Source organism: Phalacrocorax aristotelis, chromosome 10, assembly GCF_949628215.1.
Source record: "Phalacrocorax aristotelis chromosome 10, bGulAri2.1, whole genome shotgun sequence".
Taxonomy (NCBI): domain Eukaryota; kingdom Metazoa; phylum Chordata; class Aves; order Suliformes; family Phalacrocoracidae; genus Phalacrocorax; species Phalacrocorax aristotelis.
This window is the reverse complement of record NC_134285.1, coordinates 97,217-115,000: the sequence shown is the minus strand read 5'-3', so window position 1 is coordinate 115,000 and position 17,784 is coordinate 97,217. Positions and strand designations below refer to the sequence as shown.

At 36.4% G+C, this 17,784-nt stretch overlaps 1 protein-coding gene across 19 annotated transcripts in view; it reads left to right on the top strand.

Annotated features, from left to right (window-relative positions):
• UNKL (unk like zinc finger) overlaps positions 1 to 17,784 on the top strand; it is a 57,506-nt gene that overhangs the window by 7,328 nt on the left and 32,394 nt on the right. For 11 of the 19 annotated variants that reach the window (XM_075104491.1, XM_075104490.1, XM_075104487.1 and 8 more), the window contains 6 exons: positions 814 to 990; positions 3,879 to 4,012; positions 5,962 to 6,097; positions 6,860 to 6,977; positions 11,063 to 11,147; positions 16,500 to 16,654. In XM_075104491.1, coding sequence (XP_074960592.1) covers positions 814 to 990; positions 3,879 to 4,012; positions 5,962 to 6,097; positions 6,860 to 6,977; positions 11,063 to 11,147; positions 16,500 to 16,654 — 805 coding nt within the window. Of the gene's footprint in view, positions 1 to 813; positions 991 to 1,743; positions 1,808 to 3,878; positions 4,013 to 5,961; positions 6,098 to 6,859; positions 6,978 to 11,062; positions 11,148 to 16,499; positions 16,655 to 17,784 lie in introns of all 19 variants that reach the window. The other 8 variants (XM_075104495.1, XM_075104500.1, XM_075104494.1 and 5 more) reach the window with 4 other exon arrangements.

Below are 17,784 nucleotides of genomic sequence, written 5' to 3'. Positions count from 1 at the left end.
TTCATTCATTGTTCTGTATCACACTCTAAGCTTTTTGACACAGTTTCTTTTTACTTTGGGATGGGGGAACATAGTTTTTGGAGATGAGTATTTTTTTTTCAAAACCAGTAGAGACTAAAATTAATTACACTGAGATAAACTGGGAGAGAACAGAAATCCCTGTGTATATATTTTTTGTGTTTTTTTTTTTTAATTTGTTTACTATTGTTAATTGGAATTATAATCCATATATGATACTAGCCATTTTAAAGTACAGACCATAACTCATATAGTCGTGTCTGAAGAATGGTTAGTATATGTACAAAGACATATTGATGATGTAAAATTTGTTCTCTTCCTTTTAATAGAAGAGTAATTTTAGATTTAACCTGAGATTGTTCAGTAAGTTCCATGTCTATACAGAGCAGGCAGGGAAAAACCCACTGTGATTGAAGTACCCCTTGATTTTAGATGATGCTAACATTAAAAAAAATTCTTGTACGTCTTAGCATGGAAATTATTTGAACTTTCATCAGCATGGAAGATGTGATTCCTAAGCTCAGATGATGCTTACAGGGGTGCTTACTAGATTTATTAATAGTATCTTTGTGAGCCAGCCTGCTATAAATCCTTATAACTTTAGCAGAGACTAAGAAACAGATTAATGTTTTTAATTTTGAGGGTGACCTGTGATGGTGGTTTGTTTGGAACAATTCTTGTTTGAAGAATCCTGCAAAGTTACCTGTTAATATGAGATACAGCATAATTCAGAATTAAATTGTTAAAAAACAAAAATCAAAGCAGTGCTCTAACTTTTCTCTTTCTGTTATGTAGTTGCCCTTACCTGCATCGAACAACAGGGGATACAGAAAGGAAGTATCATCTCAGATATTACAAGACTGGGACATGCATTCATGAAACAGATGCCCGGGGTCACTGTGTGAAGAATGGAATTCACTGTGCCTTTGCCCATGGTCCACATGACCTTAGACCACCAGTGTATGATATAAGGTAGTCTTGTTTCGAATTCTTCAGCCTAATTAGCAGGAAATACCACCTGTCTGTTATCACCACATACCAGAAAATGCAGTATGCTTTGCATGAAAAATATCCATGCTTCTGTAACTAAATATACTTGCTTCTGTAACTGTGAACATACGAATACAATTCACTGTGCATCATGATAGCAGATAGAAATACAAATACTAAGGTTTTGTAGCTTGTAATTTCAGGAGCCATATATGCAATTATTATGACCGGTGCAAGACCAGATACTCTGCCTTTTGTCATTTATGCCTTGTAAATTTGCACATGGTTTTTACATTCACAAATTTATGATTTTTTTTAAGCCATCTTTCAGGTTCTCAGCTTGTATGTTTGACGTTTTGCCTACTGACATTGCAGGTTTTTTAAATCATTGTGTATTTTTTTCATGTATAAGATATCAGTATAATTTTCTGCCTCTCTAATGTGTAATACATTTATTGTTGAAAGAAGGTGCTTTGTGAATCATGGTACTGATAGGTATTAGTTTTAGCTGTGGCAAAAGCTGGGAGATAAGTATGTTGTTGGGAGGTGTTATAAATGGGTTTAAGGGGAGGTCTTGCTACAGAAAGTGGTCTGTATATACTCAGTAGGAAAAGATACCAATTCCTAGAGAGCTTTGAAGTCTTGGAGGGTCACAAGTATCTCTTGCCGGACACTGGAAGAGCATTCTGGGGCAGTATCACTACATGCTTGCCCTATTCTTATACTCTTCCCTAGGCATCCGCTATTGGCCACTGTTGGAGACAGGATTCCAGGCTAGATGAACCTTTGATCTGAGCTGGTATGGCTGCTACCTTACATTCTCACCTTTGTTGTCCTGTATTCCCAGCCATCTGTTGGGAGCTGATAGCTCTCCCTTCACAGTAATTTTAGTAAAGTTAGTGCCTTTTCAGTAATTTCATAATTAGTTAAATTGTTATTTTGCCACAGAATTCACTGCTGCATTGCCTGGTCACATACTGTTTAGTTATATATAGCTTTTCTTTCCAGAAGACTTTTGTTAAATAGCTAGTTGATGCTGCTTCTGCAAGACATCGGTCCTTTTTCTTCTTTCTAACTTTTCCCCATTTAGCATACGCAGCATGATGCCACGTCAGTCTGAATACAGAATGCTTAGTATCTTTGTAATCTTTTGTACTGTATTGGAATGAGGAACCACTCTATAGCAAGGCTGAAACCAAGCTCTGTTCTCTAAATGTCTTTTAATCTGTTACCTGATTGTTTATTGGTGATTGGCTATGTATAGAGCATCAGGAGGAGCAGAAGACATTTGTGGTAGGAGTCTATGTTTAACAGCCTGAACCTACAAGTAGACTGCCTCAGACTTCTTTGGTGTTTGTGAAGACCGGTCATGTGCCATGGCTTCTCCTGATTCTGGGCATCCAGCATTCATACGGATGTCCAAAACATCGGGGATTATTTTTTCTTTGGTGGTATTTTTGCTCTATGGTGGACACAGGTATTAGGGTTTCTTCATTTTAAGTAGAGAGCAGAGGAATAACAGTAGAATCACTGATTAAGATGTGAAGTTTATTCCCCTTAATAGCCTTGTTCTTCTACATATCCATCTTAAAGAAAACGCACTCTTAACGAACTACCTGTTTTCCTTCTCATTGCTTGTACCTTTTCTGAATCTGTAAAAGAAATATTTTGACTTTGAAAGGTTTTACACTTGGCTTTAGGTCTGTCTCTTCCTTTGAGACTTTCTTTCTTGGAGGATACTTGGGGTGCAGGAAGTTCTTGAAATGATATGTAAATGATACCATAACTAGTTACATTATAAACCACGGCACCCCTCAAACTTCAAACTTCAAAACTTCAGAGACCCTGTGTAGTAGTATTTTAGTATAGGAGGAAGGATCCTCGAATATTTGTGTCTAGAGAAAGCAGTGCCAGTTGAAGTTAGAGGCCTTTGGTTCTCATAGAGCACTATAGATCCACCTCTGGTATTTGATTCCTCACATTGTTTCTGCATTGCTTCAAATTCTGCATAATATAATTATGCTATAGTATCTTTTTATTCTTTAATCTTTTGTACTGATTTGCCATTGTTGAATCTCTGTACAGCTTAATTTTACTGAAATGGTGTAGTAAAATTTTCTCAGATTTTTGGTAGAGGTTTCATACCACTAATACAATACCTTTTAGTTTGGCAGTAGTCAGAATGATCTTTCAGCAAGCTCGTGGTTGCTTACTTGCAAAGCAGTTGTAAATTCTTCAGAAGAGATTCAATGTCCTCATGATTTTTGTTTGCTACTAGGTCTCCTGAATGTCTTGAAAAACTTTTCTTGCAAAATCTTAGTGAGCCAAAAGCACTTTGGCTACTTTTATACGACGTAGTATTGAATAGCTATATTTTGTACGTTCCTTCGGTCATAACTTTTCTAAGACAAAGAGTCTTGTGGTATTTCATTCTCCCTCATAGAGGAGGCCATCTGTATTTCTGACCACCCTTACTGCCCTTCCTATATCTTTTTTAGTTCTACCATGTCCTATGTGGCAGTGGAATATCAGAAGTTAATGGCATATTCAAATTGTCAGCACACCAACATACAGAGGTACAGATGGATATTGCTGGTACAAACATTGTCTGTGTACATAATGCCAGCATTCCTTCATGTGTTCTCTTTTATTTGTATGACATAGTTATTCCTTACAATTGTTTGCCAGGTTCAGCATAAGTAATGGTTTGAAATACAGTCAATTTATTTTTTTTTTAACAATTTAGCCTTGTTAAGAACTGGATTACATGACAGAATTTTGAAAGACTTGGACAGGTATATATACCTGTGACAGATAGGATTACTGTAGCTATACAGTTTAGAAGTGTTATTTTCTTTTCCCCATTCCAGAGAACTTCAGGCACAGGAAACCTTACAGAATGGGCAGCTAGGATGCGGTGAAGGCATTCCAGATCTGCAACCAGGAATTTTAGCAAGCCAGGCAATGATTGAGAAGATCCTTAGTGAAGATCCAAGATGGCAGGGTAATGTTACCCTGTCTCCTTTCTCTGTTTCTTTATTGGTGTTTGATCCAATTTGTTGATCCTCAGTCTTCATCTGGGAGAAGTTCAAAAGCTTTTTTTAACAGCGTAAAGAATTGGTTTGTATAAGTAATAGGGATATTTGTGAACAAGTTGTACTGTCTGTCACATTTATATTCAGATTGCATTTTGAAAATGTTTTGAAAACGTTTAATAGGTCTTTTTTAGTTACTTGATACAAGTGTTGCTAATCTGTGTCAATTTAATAAATGTTTTTAAAAGTCAGTAGGAGCTCTCTGTCTTATGCTAAGTAGTAGTAATGATTAGAATCTTCATCTTTTGAGTCATTCATAGACTAGTTAATGGACCGTTACCCTTTGCTGAGCTTGACTAACAGGACTGAAGTAGAATATTTAACAGAAAATTGGAGCAGAATATTAAAATACAAGAATGTCTTGAAAGCATTATATTAGCTCTCTTAAAGTAAATCCAATTGCCCTTGTTTTCTTAAGGCTTTCAAATTTGGTTCTCATGTTCTTTGTTTAGACTTGCTTATTATGTAGCCAAAGATGTTAATATCAATCAGATATTGTTAGAGCCATTGCCCAGATTTTACTTTAGAAAAGACTGCTGGGTACAGTTACATCCACAAAATTTATGTGGGAACAGTAGCAGAGGAAGGGGTCACATGAAGCTGCCACCTCAAAGGAATTCAAGGGGAGATAGTTGTACGATACTTGTCCCTGATATATTTTTAAAATCTACCATAGGGTGAGTTCCAACCATTTAAGTACTAATAATGTGTAGAGCTTAAATGTCAGGTTGAGATCAAAAATATTGGATGTTTGACGTAAAAAGACAGCAAAATTGACCAGCTACAAGCACTTTTATTGCACTCCTTGCATTGTGACAGGTCTGTATTATATAATGTTGTATGGCTTCTGTCAAACCCTGTAAATATGGCGAGACTGCACATAGTTCCTGGGGATTGAAAATCATCCATATAGTGATTTCAACCTTATTTTCCTAAGTCTTTAATGAAACTGTTGAAAAGGACCGAACAAAGATTAGACTATGTGTGATACTCTGATTAATGATTTTTGCTATTTCAAAGAACATCATAAATGACTCTTTGAGAATGTTTCTTCAGCTAGTTGTCCACAAATGCTACAGGAGTCTTGCAGTATTGTGCAGTTCATTTTTGAGAACATCTCAGGCTGAAAGGTTTGCTGAAATCAAGATACATGTCATTGACTGCTTCTGTTTTACCTGCATTTTCCCACCTTAGGAAGAAGGTTTGACGTGATTTACTCCTCACAAACCCATGCTTGCTGTTAGCTAAATTATGCCTTCTAATTTATTTACTTGCTCCATTGTTTTTCTGAATTTTTCTGTTTCTAAACAGAACCTTGTTTGTCATCTCCTAGTTCCTCCTTCCTGGAACCAAAGATGTAGAAACAGAGGCAAAGGTAGAGAAGAGGCTCTAGAATTTGTCCAGAAAGATTTTACTGGACAGCCTTAACATGCTTTAACATGAAAGCAGTTTTGATGAAAAAAGGACTGTCACCAGTAAACTTAAGAGAAATCCAGACATTAAATTGTATAAGATTTTAGTGTTGGTCTTTCTAAAATGAATAATGTATTTTCAGGTGTTAATTTTCAAAGCGTTAAATGTACGTCGTGAGAATTTCTAGATAGTTTCTCTACCAATAGATTGCTAGTGCTTTGTTTAGGTACTTTATTGTAATATTGCTACTGAATATAAAAGCAATGAAGATTTCTTTGCATGTCAATGTGTTAGACTTTTAAAAAATGCAGGAGTCAGTCTACGTTTATAAGAATGGAGGGGTCTGTGAATCATAATTTTTTTACAAAAAGTAGTGTGATACCTAAGCTCACTAAAGAACTCTGAATGCAAAAATTGTTTATTTCTCTTGTTGACCTGTTTACAGACACAAATTTTGTATTAGCTGGCTACAAGACAGAACAATGTACCAAGCCACCCAGACTCTGCCGCCAGGGTTATGCATGTCCACACTATCACAATAGTCGAGATAGAAGACGAAATCCCAGAAAATTCAAATACAGGTACATAAATACATATTAAGAATACACTTTTTGGTCAGTCAAACAGTTGTTAATGGACTGATCTGTTTGGGTTCTTCTACAATGCAATTGGATATTCCTGAATTCCTGATGGAATAAAAACACATCTTTCCCAATAGCCTTGCTAATTTTGTTATTTTATTTTAAAAAAACCCAAACATCTGTTCAGAATGATCAGACAGTTCTGAAGACAAAAACTATGAAGCTGTAATGGAAATATCCTTCTTTCTTGTGAAGAATGAAAACAACTTCTGTAAATCTTAGCAAAAATTGCAATCACTAGGTCAAACCTTTGTTATGAAAAGATCAGTTATGAACTGTCTTTTTTTTCTGGTTTTGTTCTGTAATTTTTCATTTCAGAGCAATATTTTTAGGGCCAAAATTTAATGCATTGCCTCTCTTACTTTTCGTCATTACATCATTCATCATTACATCATTTTACATAATTCTTATACACTGTGGTTTCTTCGTTGGTTTTGGTGGTTTTTCGTGCAGCAATACAAGGTTTAGAATTGATGGGCTTTTCTTGACAGTCTTAAGACTGTGAATAAATGTCATTAGAGAGAAGATAGACAGAATCCTACCAGTTCATCTTTCTGTCAAAGAATTTTTAAAAAGTCAGTCTCTCAGAATTTGCAACTTTATAGGTCCCAGAATCTAAGATTCTGAGATTTAGTGGGAAATTGTTTGAGACTTTTGCTAGGAATTAGATACAAATATGCTCTGGATATCACTTTTTCCTAGGTCCACTCCTTGCCCCAGTGTAAAACATGCAGATGAATGGGGTGAACCTTCAAGGTGTGAAAGTGGGGATAGCTGTCAATATTGTCATTCTCGTACAGAACAGCAGTTTCATCCTGAGGTAAGAACTAAATTTCTACTTATTTTTAGTGATTTCAAATTTGTTATGGATTAGATGGATGGATTAAAGATATTATTTATGAAAACCATGACATTTCATTCAACACATTCAGTTGTTGAGGGTATTTGCTTAAGCAAAGCAAAATTTGCTAAGAAATAGTTATTTGTACTGCTGTAGTTTTCACTGATAGGCTTTTTTTTCTGTACGGCTTAAGAAAAAATAATTAATATTCTCTGGTTTGGGGAATAAATAAATGTGTTCTTTTTTTTTACCTAACTTCTTTGATTGCTAATGAAGTTACAGTAGTAACTGCTACTCAATAACTTGGGACAAATTTCTATTTTAAGTATAGTTTAAAAAGCTTTATTGCAAATAATTAAGATAAACTGAACAGGTCAGGAGGAGGTGGAAAGAGCAGAAAACTTCCATGTGGCTGGAGTAAGACACTCCAGAAGAACAAGGTGATTTTAGATTCATCTGTAGGCAAAGTCGTCGTAACTTTGTTGGGTGCCTAAGCATAACAGTGAAATGCTAGGGAAGAGAGCAATGCCATGCCGTCTGCTGAGATTCAATTCTTGTGCAACACTATGAAAATATTAAATGTGCCAGTTAATGGAAACAAACATGATACTGAAAAGGCATGTTATGCTAGAAGCTGCCCATACAACACTGGATATCTGTTTTTCATTCTGGGACCTTTGAATGGACATGAAGAATTCACAGCAGGATGTAATTTCTTGCATTAAAAAGGTCAATACTTAGTAAGATATAAGCGAAGACTATTCAAGCAATTGCTAATTTCTCTTGCAATTATGAAGATTATTGAAGGCCTCTCAAGACCTTACTGGGAAAGGAATTCTTAGAATACTGACTCCAGGTTTGTTGCAAGCTTGATATCATATATTTCCTATTGTAAGATGACAAGCTACATCTTTATACTAAATAGGTGTCAGCTATCTCTACTCTTGACATACTGTTCCAGAATTTCACTGTCCTGATTACTAGAGATTTTGCAGATCTATTTCAGATCATCTAATTTCTTCTGCATCAAATTCCATCCCTTTTCTGTAGCAAAGGTGTCTTCCTGCTTAGTATTGCTACCATACTTTTATTTATGAAAAAGCTATGAATGAAAGTGCTAAAATAAGTCACAAGGCCGAGCCTTGAGTTCTGCTACTAATTTTGTTTGTTGCCTTCCTATTTCATATCATCCATTGTCATCTCTCCATTAGTCAATTTGGCAGCAGATATGTAACATTGTTAAGAGTCATGTTCTTCATTATCTTAATGAATGAATCTTACCACATCCTTTATTAAAGTACTTACTAGAATGACCACATTTCCATTTTAGAGAAGGACCTTTTAGTTATCAAAGTTATATGGTGAGTATACCATGATGTGCCTTTGCCAAATGTACTCTTAACTTTATCCCATTTCTCTCTCTTTAATTTAAATTATGACAGAATAATTAGTGGACATGCAGTTGCCTGCATTAGCTGGTTTTGCTCTTCTCAAACATATGTGAGCTATTCTTAATATACCTCAGTTGTATGTGCTACTTCTGACATGGTGGCCTTATTAAAAAAGTGCTTGCTAACTGCATCTGTCTTATTTGCCATTTTTAAAAAAAATTCTGATGTAACAATGACCTAATTCATTCCCTGGCCCTGAACTGATGGTGATTTGCTTCCACGTCAGCTGTAGTCACCCCAGTCTTTGCTTGTTTCCATTAGCTGTTCTGCCTTTGTTGTAGTGTTGAACATAATTCCTACTGATAATCAAGACAGTTTGGTGGGGATAGTGTTATCACCTCACATAATTTTAGGTCTAGTATTTAATTTCACAGAAACTAGCAATGTGCCTGCACTGAAAGAGGCGCTTTCATTCAGCAACATACCCTGTGGTCCTTTCCCTCCTGTGCTCCAGCTCTGACATACATCCAGTTGTGTGGTTAGAATGGAAATTCCATACAGCTTTTCTGTCTCTGACCTGAGGATTCAAAGCACTCATTTTATTAGGTTCACAATGAAATTCAGTCTATTTAATGGTGGTAATCGGTTGCCTTCATTCCTTGGTCTACTTATTTGATGTCAGTTACATTAGTTCAGCCTTACTTTTTTATGTTCTTTAATTTAAGCTGAATTTCAGTTTATCCAGCATCATCTTCTCTTATTGGATGTTTTCATATACCCGTTCTTTACCAAATTCAGATAAAGAATATTGCCATTGCCTCTTGGCTAAGTGACTGTTTTTTGAAGAAATCTCTTGTTTATCACATTCAGGAATAGCTTGATTCTGCTGTTAATATATAGCAGTCGTGTTCTTGTCTATAGCTGGGAAGTTAGTCTTCTGTAATGATTTAGTTCTTTGAGTTTGCTGTCTGTCTTATAATACCAGTATGTGTAGATTACATGGCTATCTCCAGAATCAGTCTTTGAGGTGCGAGCTCTGCCCCAGTTGCATTTTGATATTATCTATATTATCACTTCTTGTATCTGTAGCATTTATCAGAAGGCACTCCACGCCATCTGGGTAGCTCATAGGATCAGGGAGGCTATTTTTTAGCAAGGACCTCAAACTGAGGCTGAACTTCCAATTACATGTTTTGTTGAAACCATCTGGAAGTCAGCTCATCTCATTTTTTTTTTTCTGCATCTTTAGCATCGTGTATACAGCATTGGGGTTTTATATTTAACCAATTAACAGAGAACAGGAAAGAAAGGAGATGGGCCCAGCTTCATTTTTTAGTTCAGGTGTGGTATCCACAAATGACTCCTTCATTTTTCACAATGTCTGTGATAGCTCCCAGTGAAATTGGTAGAAAGATCAGTCCTGCTGTTTTGTTTAAGTGTGTCATTTGGGTGAACGGTTGCCTACAGCATGGATGTTTTGTCGCTTTTTCAGTGTTCAAGGATAAACAAATTATTTGTAGAGTGACAAGCATCAATAATAATTTTGATATCTAGCATTTTCCTGTAGTTTCTTGGATGTTCTTTGGGTTATGCATGAACTAGTAGTGAATATAGTAATTAAATTTCAGCCTTGAGTCAAAATCACTTATGAGATGGAAATTTATCTTAAGATGCTTAAAATAGCTCTAAAATAAAGAGCTTACAGAACTAGTTGTTGGTTGGTTTTTTTTAATAGTTTCATTTTTCATGTTTGCTCTAAGGTGGAGGTCCAAGGTAAACATTTTTTTATACAGCATATGCAAAAGTGCCAAAGAAGTGGCATTCTGAGCTAAGAATTATTACTTATTGATCCATGAATCACTCAACTGACACTGAAAGGCAAAGACCGCAGTACCAAGGTTTGGGGAACCAAAAAGATCCCTCTGCTAGTTGCCACAGACTTGGAAATCAGCAGGATTAGTTTTTTAAAGAATCTGTGTGCTTTTAAATAGGTTCTTAATATTGTTCTAGTATGATAGTATGTCAGCGCCTCCTCCCAGCCCTGTGAGACCTAAAGATAATTAAGATCCTGCTAGAGCAATAAACTGAATCTGGATCTTACTAGCAACTTGTATAATCATTACTGTCATGAACAGTCGGTATTACTTCAGTTCTCATGCACCCCAGTCTGGTCAGAGAAAGATGTTTGATTGTTAGGATGATTTAAGTATTAGAGGTGTCCTAATGAAGGATCTATGTTGAAAAAAACATATTGGTGTTGGGTTTTTTTTTGCTGTGTAAGCCGCTCTACTACATACATAATTTCTCCTACAAGATTTCTTAGAAGTGGTGTAAACGACTTTGAACATTTTATTCCCATCGTTTGGCTTGTTTCTGTACAACATGGAAAACCGAAGCAGTTTAAACACTTGCTTTTCTAAAATATTATTGTGTACTTACTATTTATTATTATACAGAAGAGGGTTAAAATTATCATCTTTCAGGTTTGCTTTTCTTAAAATTCTGTTCTTCTGATTGATTTTTAAAAAGGATCATAAGAACTGATTTTTCTGAGAAAACTGTAATACATATAATTAGTAAATATTCAAGATTTTTCATTTAAAGGTTTTAAAATTTTCTATTTTGTCACTACGTAACATATGTTTAGGTTAACCACCCTTCTGTTTCGTTTAGATATATAAATCTACAAAGTGCAATGACATGCGCCAAACAGGTTACTGCCCACGTGGTCCATTTTGTGCGTTTGCACATGTTGAAAGTAAGTAAAAGAATTGTTATTTTGTATCAGTGTTCATAAAGGTGAACCAACATTTCTAAGCATCGGTAACAGAAGTTACTTGACATCTTTAGTTTTAATGCATAAAAGGCATTTGATGTCACTTGTTTTTAGAAATTAACTAATGTTTCCTAGTACCATACATTGCTATGGGAGCTTGCTGCATTTGCATCAAATTTGCATCAGCAGTATAACAGGAGGTGCTTTTCTTTACAAATGCAGCTTTTCCCTGTAACTTTTTGAGCTTGATTTGGCAATTTTCTACACATGCTTGACTTTTTGAAGTATATTAGCTGTCCTATTGAAACTTATAGTAAACTTCTCAGGTAAAACTTAAATATCTTTGCAAGTATTTGCAGAACTTGCAGGCCTTAGCTAAACTGAAAAAGACCAGGGAGAAAATTATGTCAGCTGTCTTCTTTCCTTCATAGCCCACTTACATCTTCACTGCACTCAAACTGTTACATACAGAAAAAGGGAAGAGAGACCGTTTTTTCCAAGAGAGCACTCAGTTCTTCCTTGTGCATCTGCATGGATTAATTCTGGGTATGCATCATCAGATTCTTTTTAACAGTAGTATGAACTTAGGTTACCCCTACACTCTTCCTGCACTCCAGAATGTGAAGTGTGCAGTTGCTGCAACAACTATTTATGCATTCTTTTAAGTTGTGATGCAAGGCAGTACTTGAAGCATTTCTATGTAGCTGGTTTCTTACAGGTGATAAATCTTTTCTTTTTTGATTATGTAGTTTTTGCTTGATTATGTAATCGGCAAAACCTCATCATTATTCTTCAAAAAGGAAAAAAAAGAAAAGTTCTCCTATCTTGCTTTTTGCCTTCTGCTTCTAGGGCTGGGAAGAGGGATGTGAGACCCTACCAATTTTGGAAAGCTCCAAATTTCTGCAATTCAGTAGTATTTTTTTTCTGATTCTCTAATGATAAGTAATGGCATCCCCTCTCCCTGTCTAACCTTGTCTAGGCAAATATCATGATCTGTACAACCATTTATTGTGTCACTTGCTTATGTAGACGACTTTCAGTGAATAGAGTCATTCTTGCTGCCCACCACTCTTGTTTCTGAGAATCTGTGGTTTGGTCAACTTCCCTTTTAACTTCTGTGGGATGATCGGTTTTACTTTTCTGTGGTTTTGTTACTCAAAGAAGAGGAAGGATAAACAAACTCCTGTATTTATTTCAAGAAGCCCATTATTCTAAGACCTAGCAATTCTTCAAAACATTGTGGCAATGAAGTCAGTATTGAATGTTTCTTCGCATCAAAAGCGGCTCACTGCCTGTGCTTTTGTGGTGTTGGGGCTATCTCCTAAATCAAGTCCTTCACTGTTTGCCAGTGTTGGCAAGTCCTTCTTTGACTCAAGAAAGTGTGAAAGTACACATATTGTTACAGAAGTAATTTAGGGCACCAAGTTTACTCTTCTGTTTATCTGATACAAATTTTTTATTTCCTGAAACAGCTGGAAAAGTATGATTTAAACAAATTCACTGCATATGTGCAGCGTGGTATAATAGTGATATGCTACAAAATTCCTGTGGGAGAACACTACATATTCTCTGTTTTCTTCCTTACAGCATACTGAATGCTGCCTCTTTTCTTGCCTCTCCAGCACGGAGAGCGTGCAGGATAAACTCAGCAGAGCTCTTGAAGATTGGAGTTCTTCTGATAGCCCATCATGATGTACTTCATTTCATCTTGATCATTTGTATCTTTAACAGTCCGGTTGATGCTCAATTCCTATGAGAGGAATCATTCTCGAAGGAAGCTGTCATTGAGAATAAGCAAGATTTCCATCTCTAAGGAAAAGTTAAGCTTTGCCCAGGCTAAAGATAAAGAGGGCTGAATGAAGGTCCAGACTTAACAATTTGCTGATGTTATTCTCCCTAAGGGATATCTTTCTGATCCATGGCTAATCCTTCTACCCCAGCCCCACTCTTTCTTCTACTCTGTAGGATAAATTCCTGTATTCTGAAAGTCTCCAGAACTCTTAGAGAATTCTTGAGACTTTTAACATCTTAGCAGTGCTAGTTGAGAAGCAGCAGCTTCATTTTCTCTGCATAGTTACATTAAACAGAATTTTATGTCCATCAGGAGAGACTTATATGGCCCAGCCAGCATGCTCTGGAACTCTTTGGCTTGCATCATCTGGAATTAAGACTGTGTAAGCAGGAAATCTCAACAAATGAACTTGAAATCTTGCAACAGTACCCACCCGCTGTCTCTGGTAGTCTGAATGGTCCATCAGAAGTTAGATGTTTGGTTACCGTCAGCAAGAGTGCCTTTCTGCTGTTGGCAACAGCTTTAAGCTTAGTTCAGCACCTCTGACATTCTGACTCCTAGGTCCATAGAATAAAATGGTTTCTGGCTCTTCCATATTAGGGAAGGGGGAGAGAATGGTTTCAGAGCTGTAGATCTTATCATCAGTATGAAAAGCCTGAAACTCTTGGTTCATGGATCTTTTTGAATCATAAATTATGGGTGTTCTCCATGTAACTTCAGCGAAGTCCTAGCTATGTGGAACAGGTAGAGGAAGTTCTCCCACCAGTCGTACGTGTATTTTAGCAATTTTTATTATTCTACAAGAAATAATTTGTCGAAGCGCACATTCTCTATAATAGTGTTCCTGGTCTTCACTCAGTGACTTCCTCGGAACCAGCTGACCATTTTTTTCCCTTTTCTTCTTTTGTGAAGATCATGAGGAATATTAGTATTCCTCCAAGACTGTTTTCCCCTTGAGGCCATGGCTGCAGACAGTATTGTCTTATAAATGTCAGTCACTGTTTTTTCCCCCACTGGCTGAAGGCCTAGGTCCAATGTAGTCCCAAAGACACTTTGCTGTGACAGGGGGGAGGGCACCTGATCCTGAAAAGTATGGAAGTAGTGGCATCTGATGTACCTCCCTGTCTCCCTTTGCAAAACAGAGAGTAGCTAGAGTATGTTGGGACGCTTCAGGAAAGGACTCTCTTAAAATAATGAACTCCTCTCTGCGGCACTCATTTGTCCGCTGTCTGCCTGACTACAACTGGCACCTTAATAAAAAATAGATTTTTTTTTTTTTTTTTCCTGAAACACAAACATCGGCAGACTGAAATTCTGCTGGCAAGAATTTGGAAACACTTAAAAGAACGCATCTCCTGTATAACAGCTTCTGTTACTGAAGGCATTTGCCTTCAGATTGTTTGTCCAAGACTGTTCTCTTCTGTTGGTGCCAAGATTGCAATAATGAAAAAGCTTACTTCTGACCTAATGAAAGATGGGATTCCCAAGGCCAGACTTAGCCTGACCATAGTAACTCTTATATTCAAAATACCCAAGCCTTGTTAGTGCAAATTCTAAGGAGGCTATATAGCTGAAAAAGTTGTATCTCAGATTTCTAAATAACATCCTAGGCTACTGATACATAATCCCTGAAGCACCACTGCACTGGCATTAGATAGTTGAAGTTCTTGTTGAGGGCTTTATCCTAGTCTCCATGAGCTGAGACTGCTGCTTTTCTATCAGTTGACAACAGCTATAGGTCTTTGAGAAAATATGGTTAGACTGGGTGAGGCTTACACTGTAGAATTTGTAGCCTTTGTGCAGATGGTCACCAATGATGATGTTCACTCTTGGAAGAAATTGGAATGATGCAGAAGCCCACGTTCCGAATTTAATGTGTCTGGTTGACATATTATCGGTATGCAGGATAGCAAAAACTAATCAAGCTATTCTCCCTAAATACTTTGGAAAGAGAAAGGAGAGATTATTTCTCTTGGAAATGTTTGGAAAGCAGTGTTATACTACCCTTTTAGGGTGGTATGACTGCTTACACTCACTTATAGACTATTGGACGAGTACATGGTTGTGTCAGGTGAAAAAAGCTAACGAAGATTTAAGAGAGTGCATGAATCGGGTAGTGCTTTTCCTAGGACAGTGTGAGGGTTGACCGGGCTTGCTCTGGGCAATCAGCTATACAATGAGATGATATGTAGTGAAAGCGAGAGACAATTACAAAAAGTCAGCGCATCTGTTTCTGCGTACCCACTCTGCACTCATTCTGTAGGAGGAACAGCAGGGATCTAGTGACATAATCTTTGCAACCCCTATGGTTTCTTTTTCCTTTTCTTTTTTCTGGATGTGGCTGGACTGGACTTGGGTGTATAGTGGTACTTACTAGTAGCTTTTTCCTTTCTCTTTTGTGAGCCACATCCCTATCTCTGTGATTTATACAATAGTGGAAATATTTGGTAAAGCATTGGACTGTATAGTAAGAAGGCCACAGAGTTGCGATAAATCAAATGCTAGATAGAAAAAACCCACGTCATTAGAAACAATCCTCAGCTATGCTATCTCCACTGGAGAAAGTTGCCTACATATGTCATACTCCTGTTTCCTCCTATGGCTTGTACTTTCATACACTCTGTCAGAACTACTTATTGTTTCTAGTAGAGAGAAATGTTTAAATTTTATTTTTAAATGTAGTTTCTCGTTGCCTCTTCAGAAATGCAGTAGTGGCTAGAGATGAAAAAAATCTTGCCATACCTGTAGAATTTATTAAGAGATTTTGTTTTCAGTCCTGACTTCCTTACTTTGATGTCTTGTGTGCATGGATTATGAGGTGAGGAATGTTATTAACTATAATTGTTTACTATAGTAAATATGATTTTGCTAACTCATCATTTGCCTGTAAATCTAACAGTCTAAATCTCCTTAACATATTGCGCATTTAAAGAATCAAATATCTAAGGTGTTTAATAGTTTAACAAAGTAGCCTTTGGAGAATTGCAAAGTAATTGTTCGGTCACCTGGAGCTGAATTTTCTGGTATGAAAATTAAAAAGTCATTGGTCACAATTTACATATTAGTTAATAATGAACTTTCTCAAAGGTTATTGTTCCTTTTTAAGTTAAATAGTACAAGTCAGTTGGCTCTGGACTGGAAAAAGAAAACAAAGAACCCTGTAATTATGATGTCATTGTTACCTTTCCAGTCAGGATTTCTAAAAATGTTGTCTTTAAACCCTGTGTAATAGAGATTCTGGAAAATAAAGCAAAATCTATAATACTCTAAATATATGAATCTCAGTCTGCCTCCCACCAATCTTTGATGGAGAAAGTATATGAGAGTGAGTGTCACATTTGTTAGTAGCTGCAAATACATAATGGTGAATTATATTATTCTTGCATTGCCTTTATGCTTATATTTAAAGAAAAAGAGATTTCTTGTGTGTGATTGATATTTCCATGTAACAGGTGCTGTGTTTGGTACTAGGTATGTAATTGTTAAATTCACACAGCTAAGTATCGAATCTGTGTGTAATTTGTTGGGGATTCCTTCAACAGAGGACACCATGAATGTAGTCATACTGCAAACTGGTTGTCAATCAAAGCCAGGCGCTCACCTGTTTTCAACAGACAGCATAGGAATTGCAAATGAATGGAGCAGCAGTCTTAACTCCACAAACAGCCTTACAAATAGCAGTGGGCAGTCTGGAAATGTAAGTGTAAATAATTCTGGAAAAGTTACTAATAATAATCACTGTGCCAATATACAATGTTTATTTTACTTATTAAACGTCTGCTTTTTATTTCTTTGTACTTCAGCAAAAGAGGAAAAAAACCCCACATCTATAGTAAATGTCAGGCAGTAATATTTAACTGGTACTATAAGGCTAAATGGAATGTCTGCCCTTGGGACCAGATTTAACTATGTATTATTTGTGTTTTCTGTTCTTGTTTTTTGTCTTTAGATGCAATATTTTGAATGTCAAGGTGAGGAACATTATTGTTAATCAAATATACAACTGCAGGACAGCTTAATTTATATATGTCTCTTTTTTCTATAGGAAAGGTTTCATTCATGGAACATCTTGCCCGACACCAGCCTCTTCTCTGCCCTAATTTATTAACATTAGGAATGAATTGATGTCCTTCCTGAACATGCTTTATACTTAAAGCTTCTTACTGTGGTGCAGTACAGGCAGTGTGTTTGGTAGTAGGGAGGTGTTTGATCACAAGGGTGATAAATATATTTTATATTAGCAAATTTTATCAGTTAAGGATGGGGGAGAGAAAGGAGAAATGTATACTGCAGAGCTTTTTTAATCTTCCTTTTAGTATCAGTTGGAATAGATCCTTTTGTTAGGTTTTATGTTTGTTGCAAAATAATATATAAAGGTAGTGACATCTCTCTTGTTCTTTCCTGACTTGGTGGCGTTCTTACTTCACTTGCACTGCACAGTCATAAGTAAGTACGTATTTATTCCCAGAATTTTGACATCTAGCTTTCTAGCACTGTTGACCTATACTGTTTGGTTAGAAACCAGATAAAAGGCCATATTTTAAATAATGTTTAAGAGGAATTGCCAATAAACAGTGCAGTTGTTAAAACCCACAGGTTTCTTTCATGTAGCTTCTTCATATTGCTGTTCTGTAGATTGAGAATAGAGATACTAATATGCCTACATTTTATCTTAGGTTCCCAGTGCAGGAGTCTGCTTCTGTATATGAAAGGTTCTGAGAGAGAGTATGCCTTTTTATTTTGGAAGGGAATTTTATTGTTGCTAAGGATCTGAGGCTTTCAGGAGAGATGCATAAAAGCACCTCTTCTCCCAGAAGCTTCTTAGCC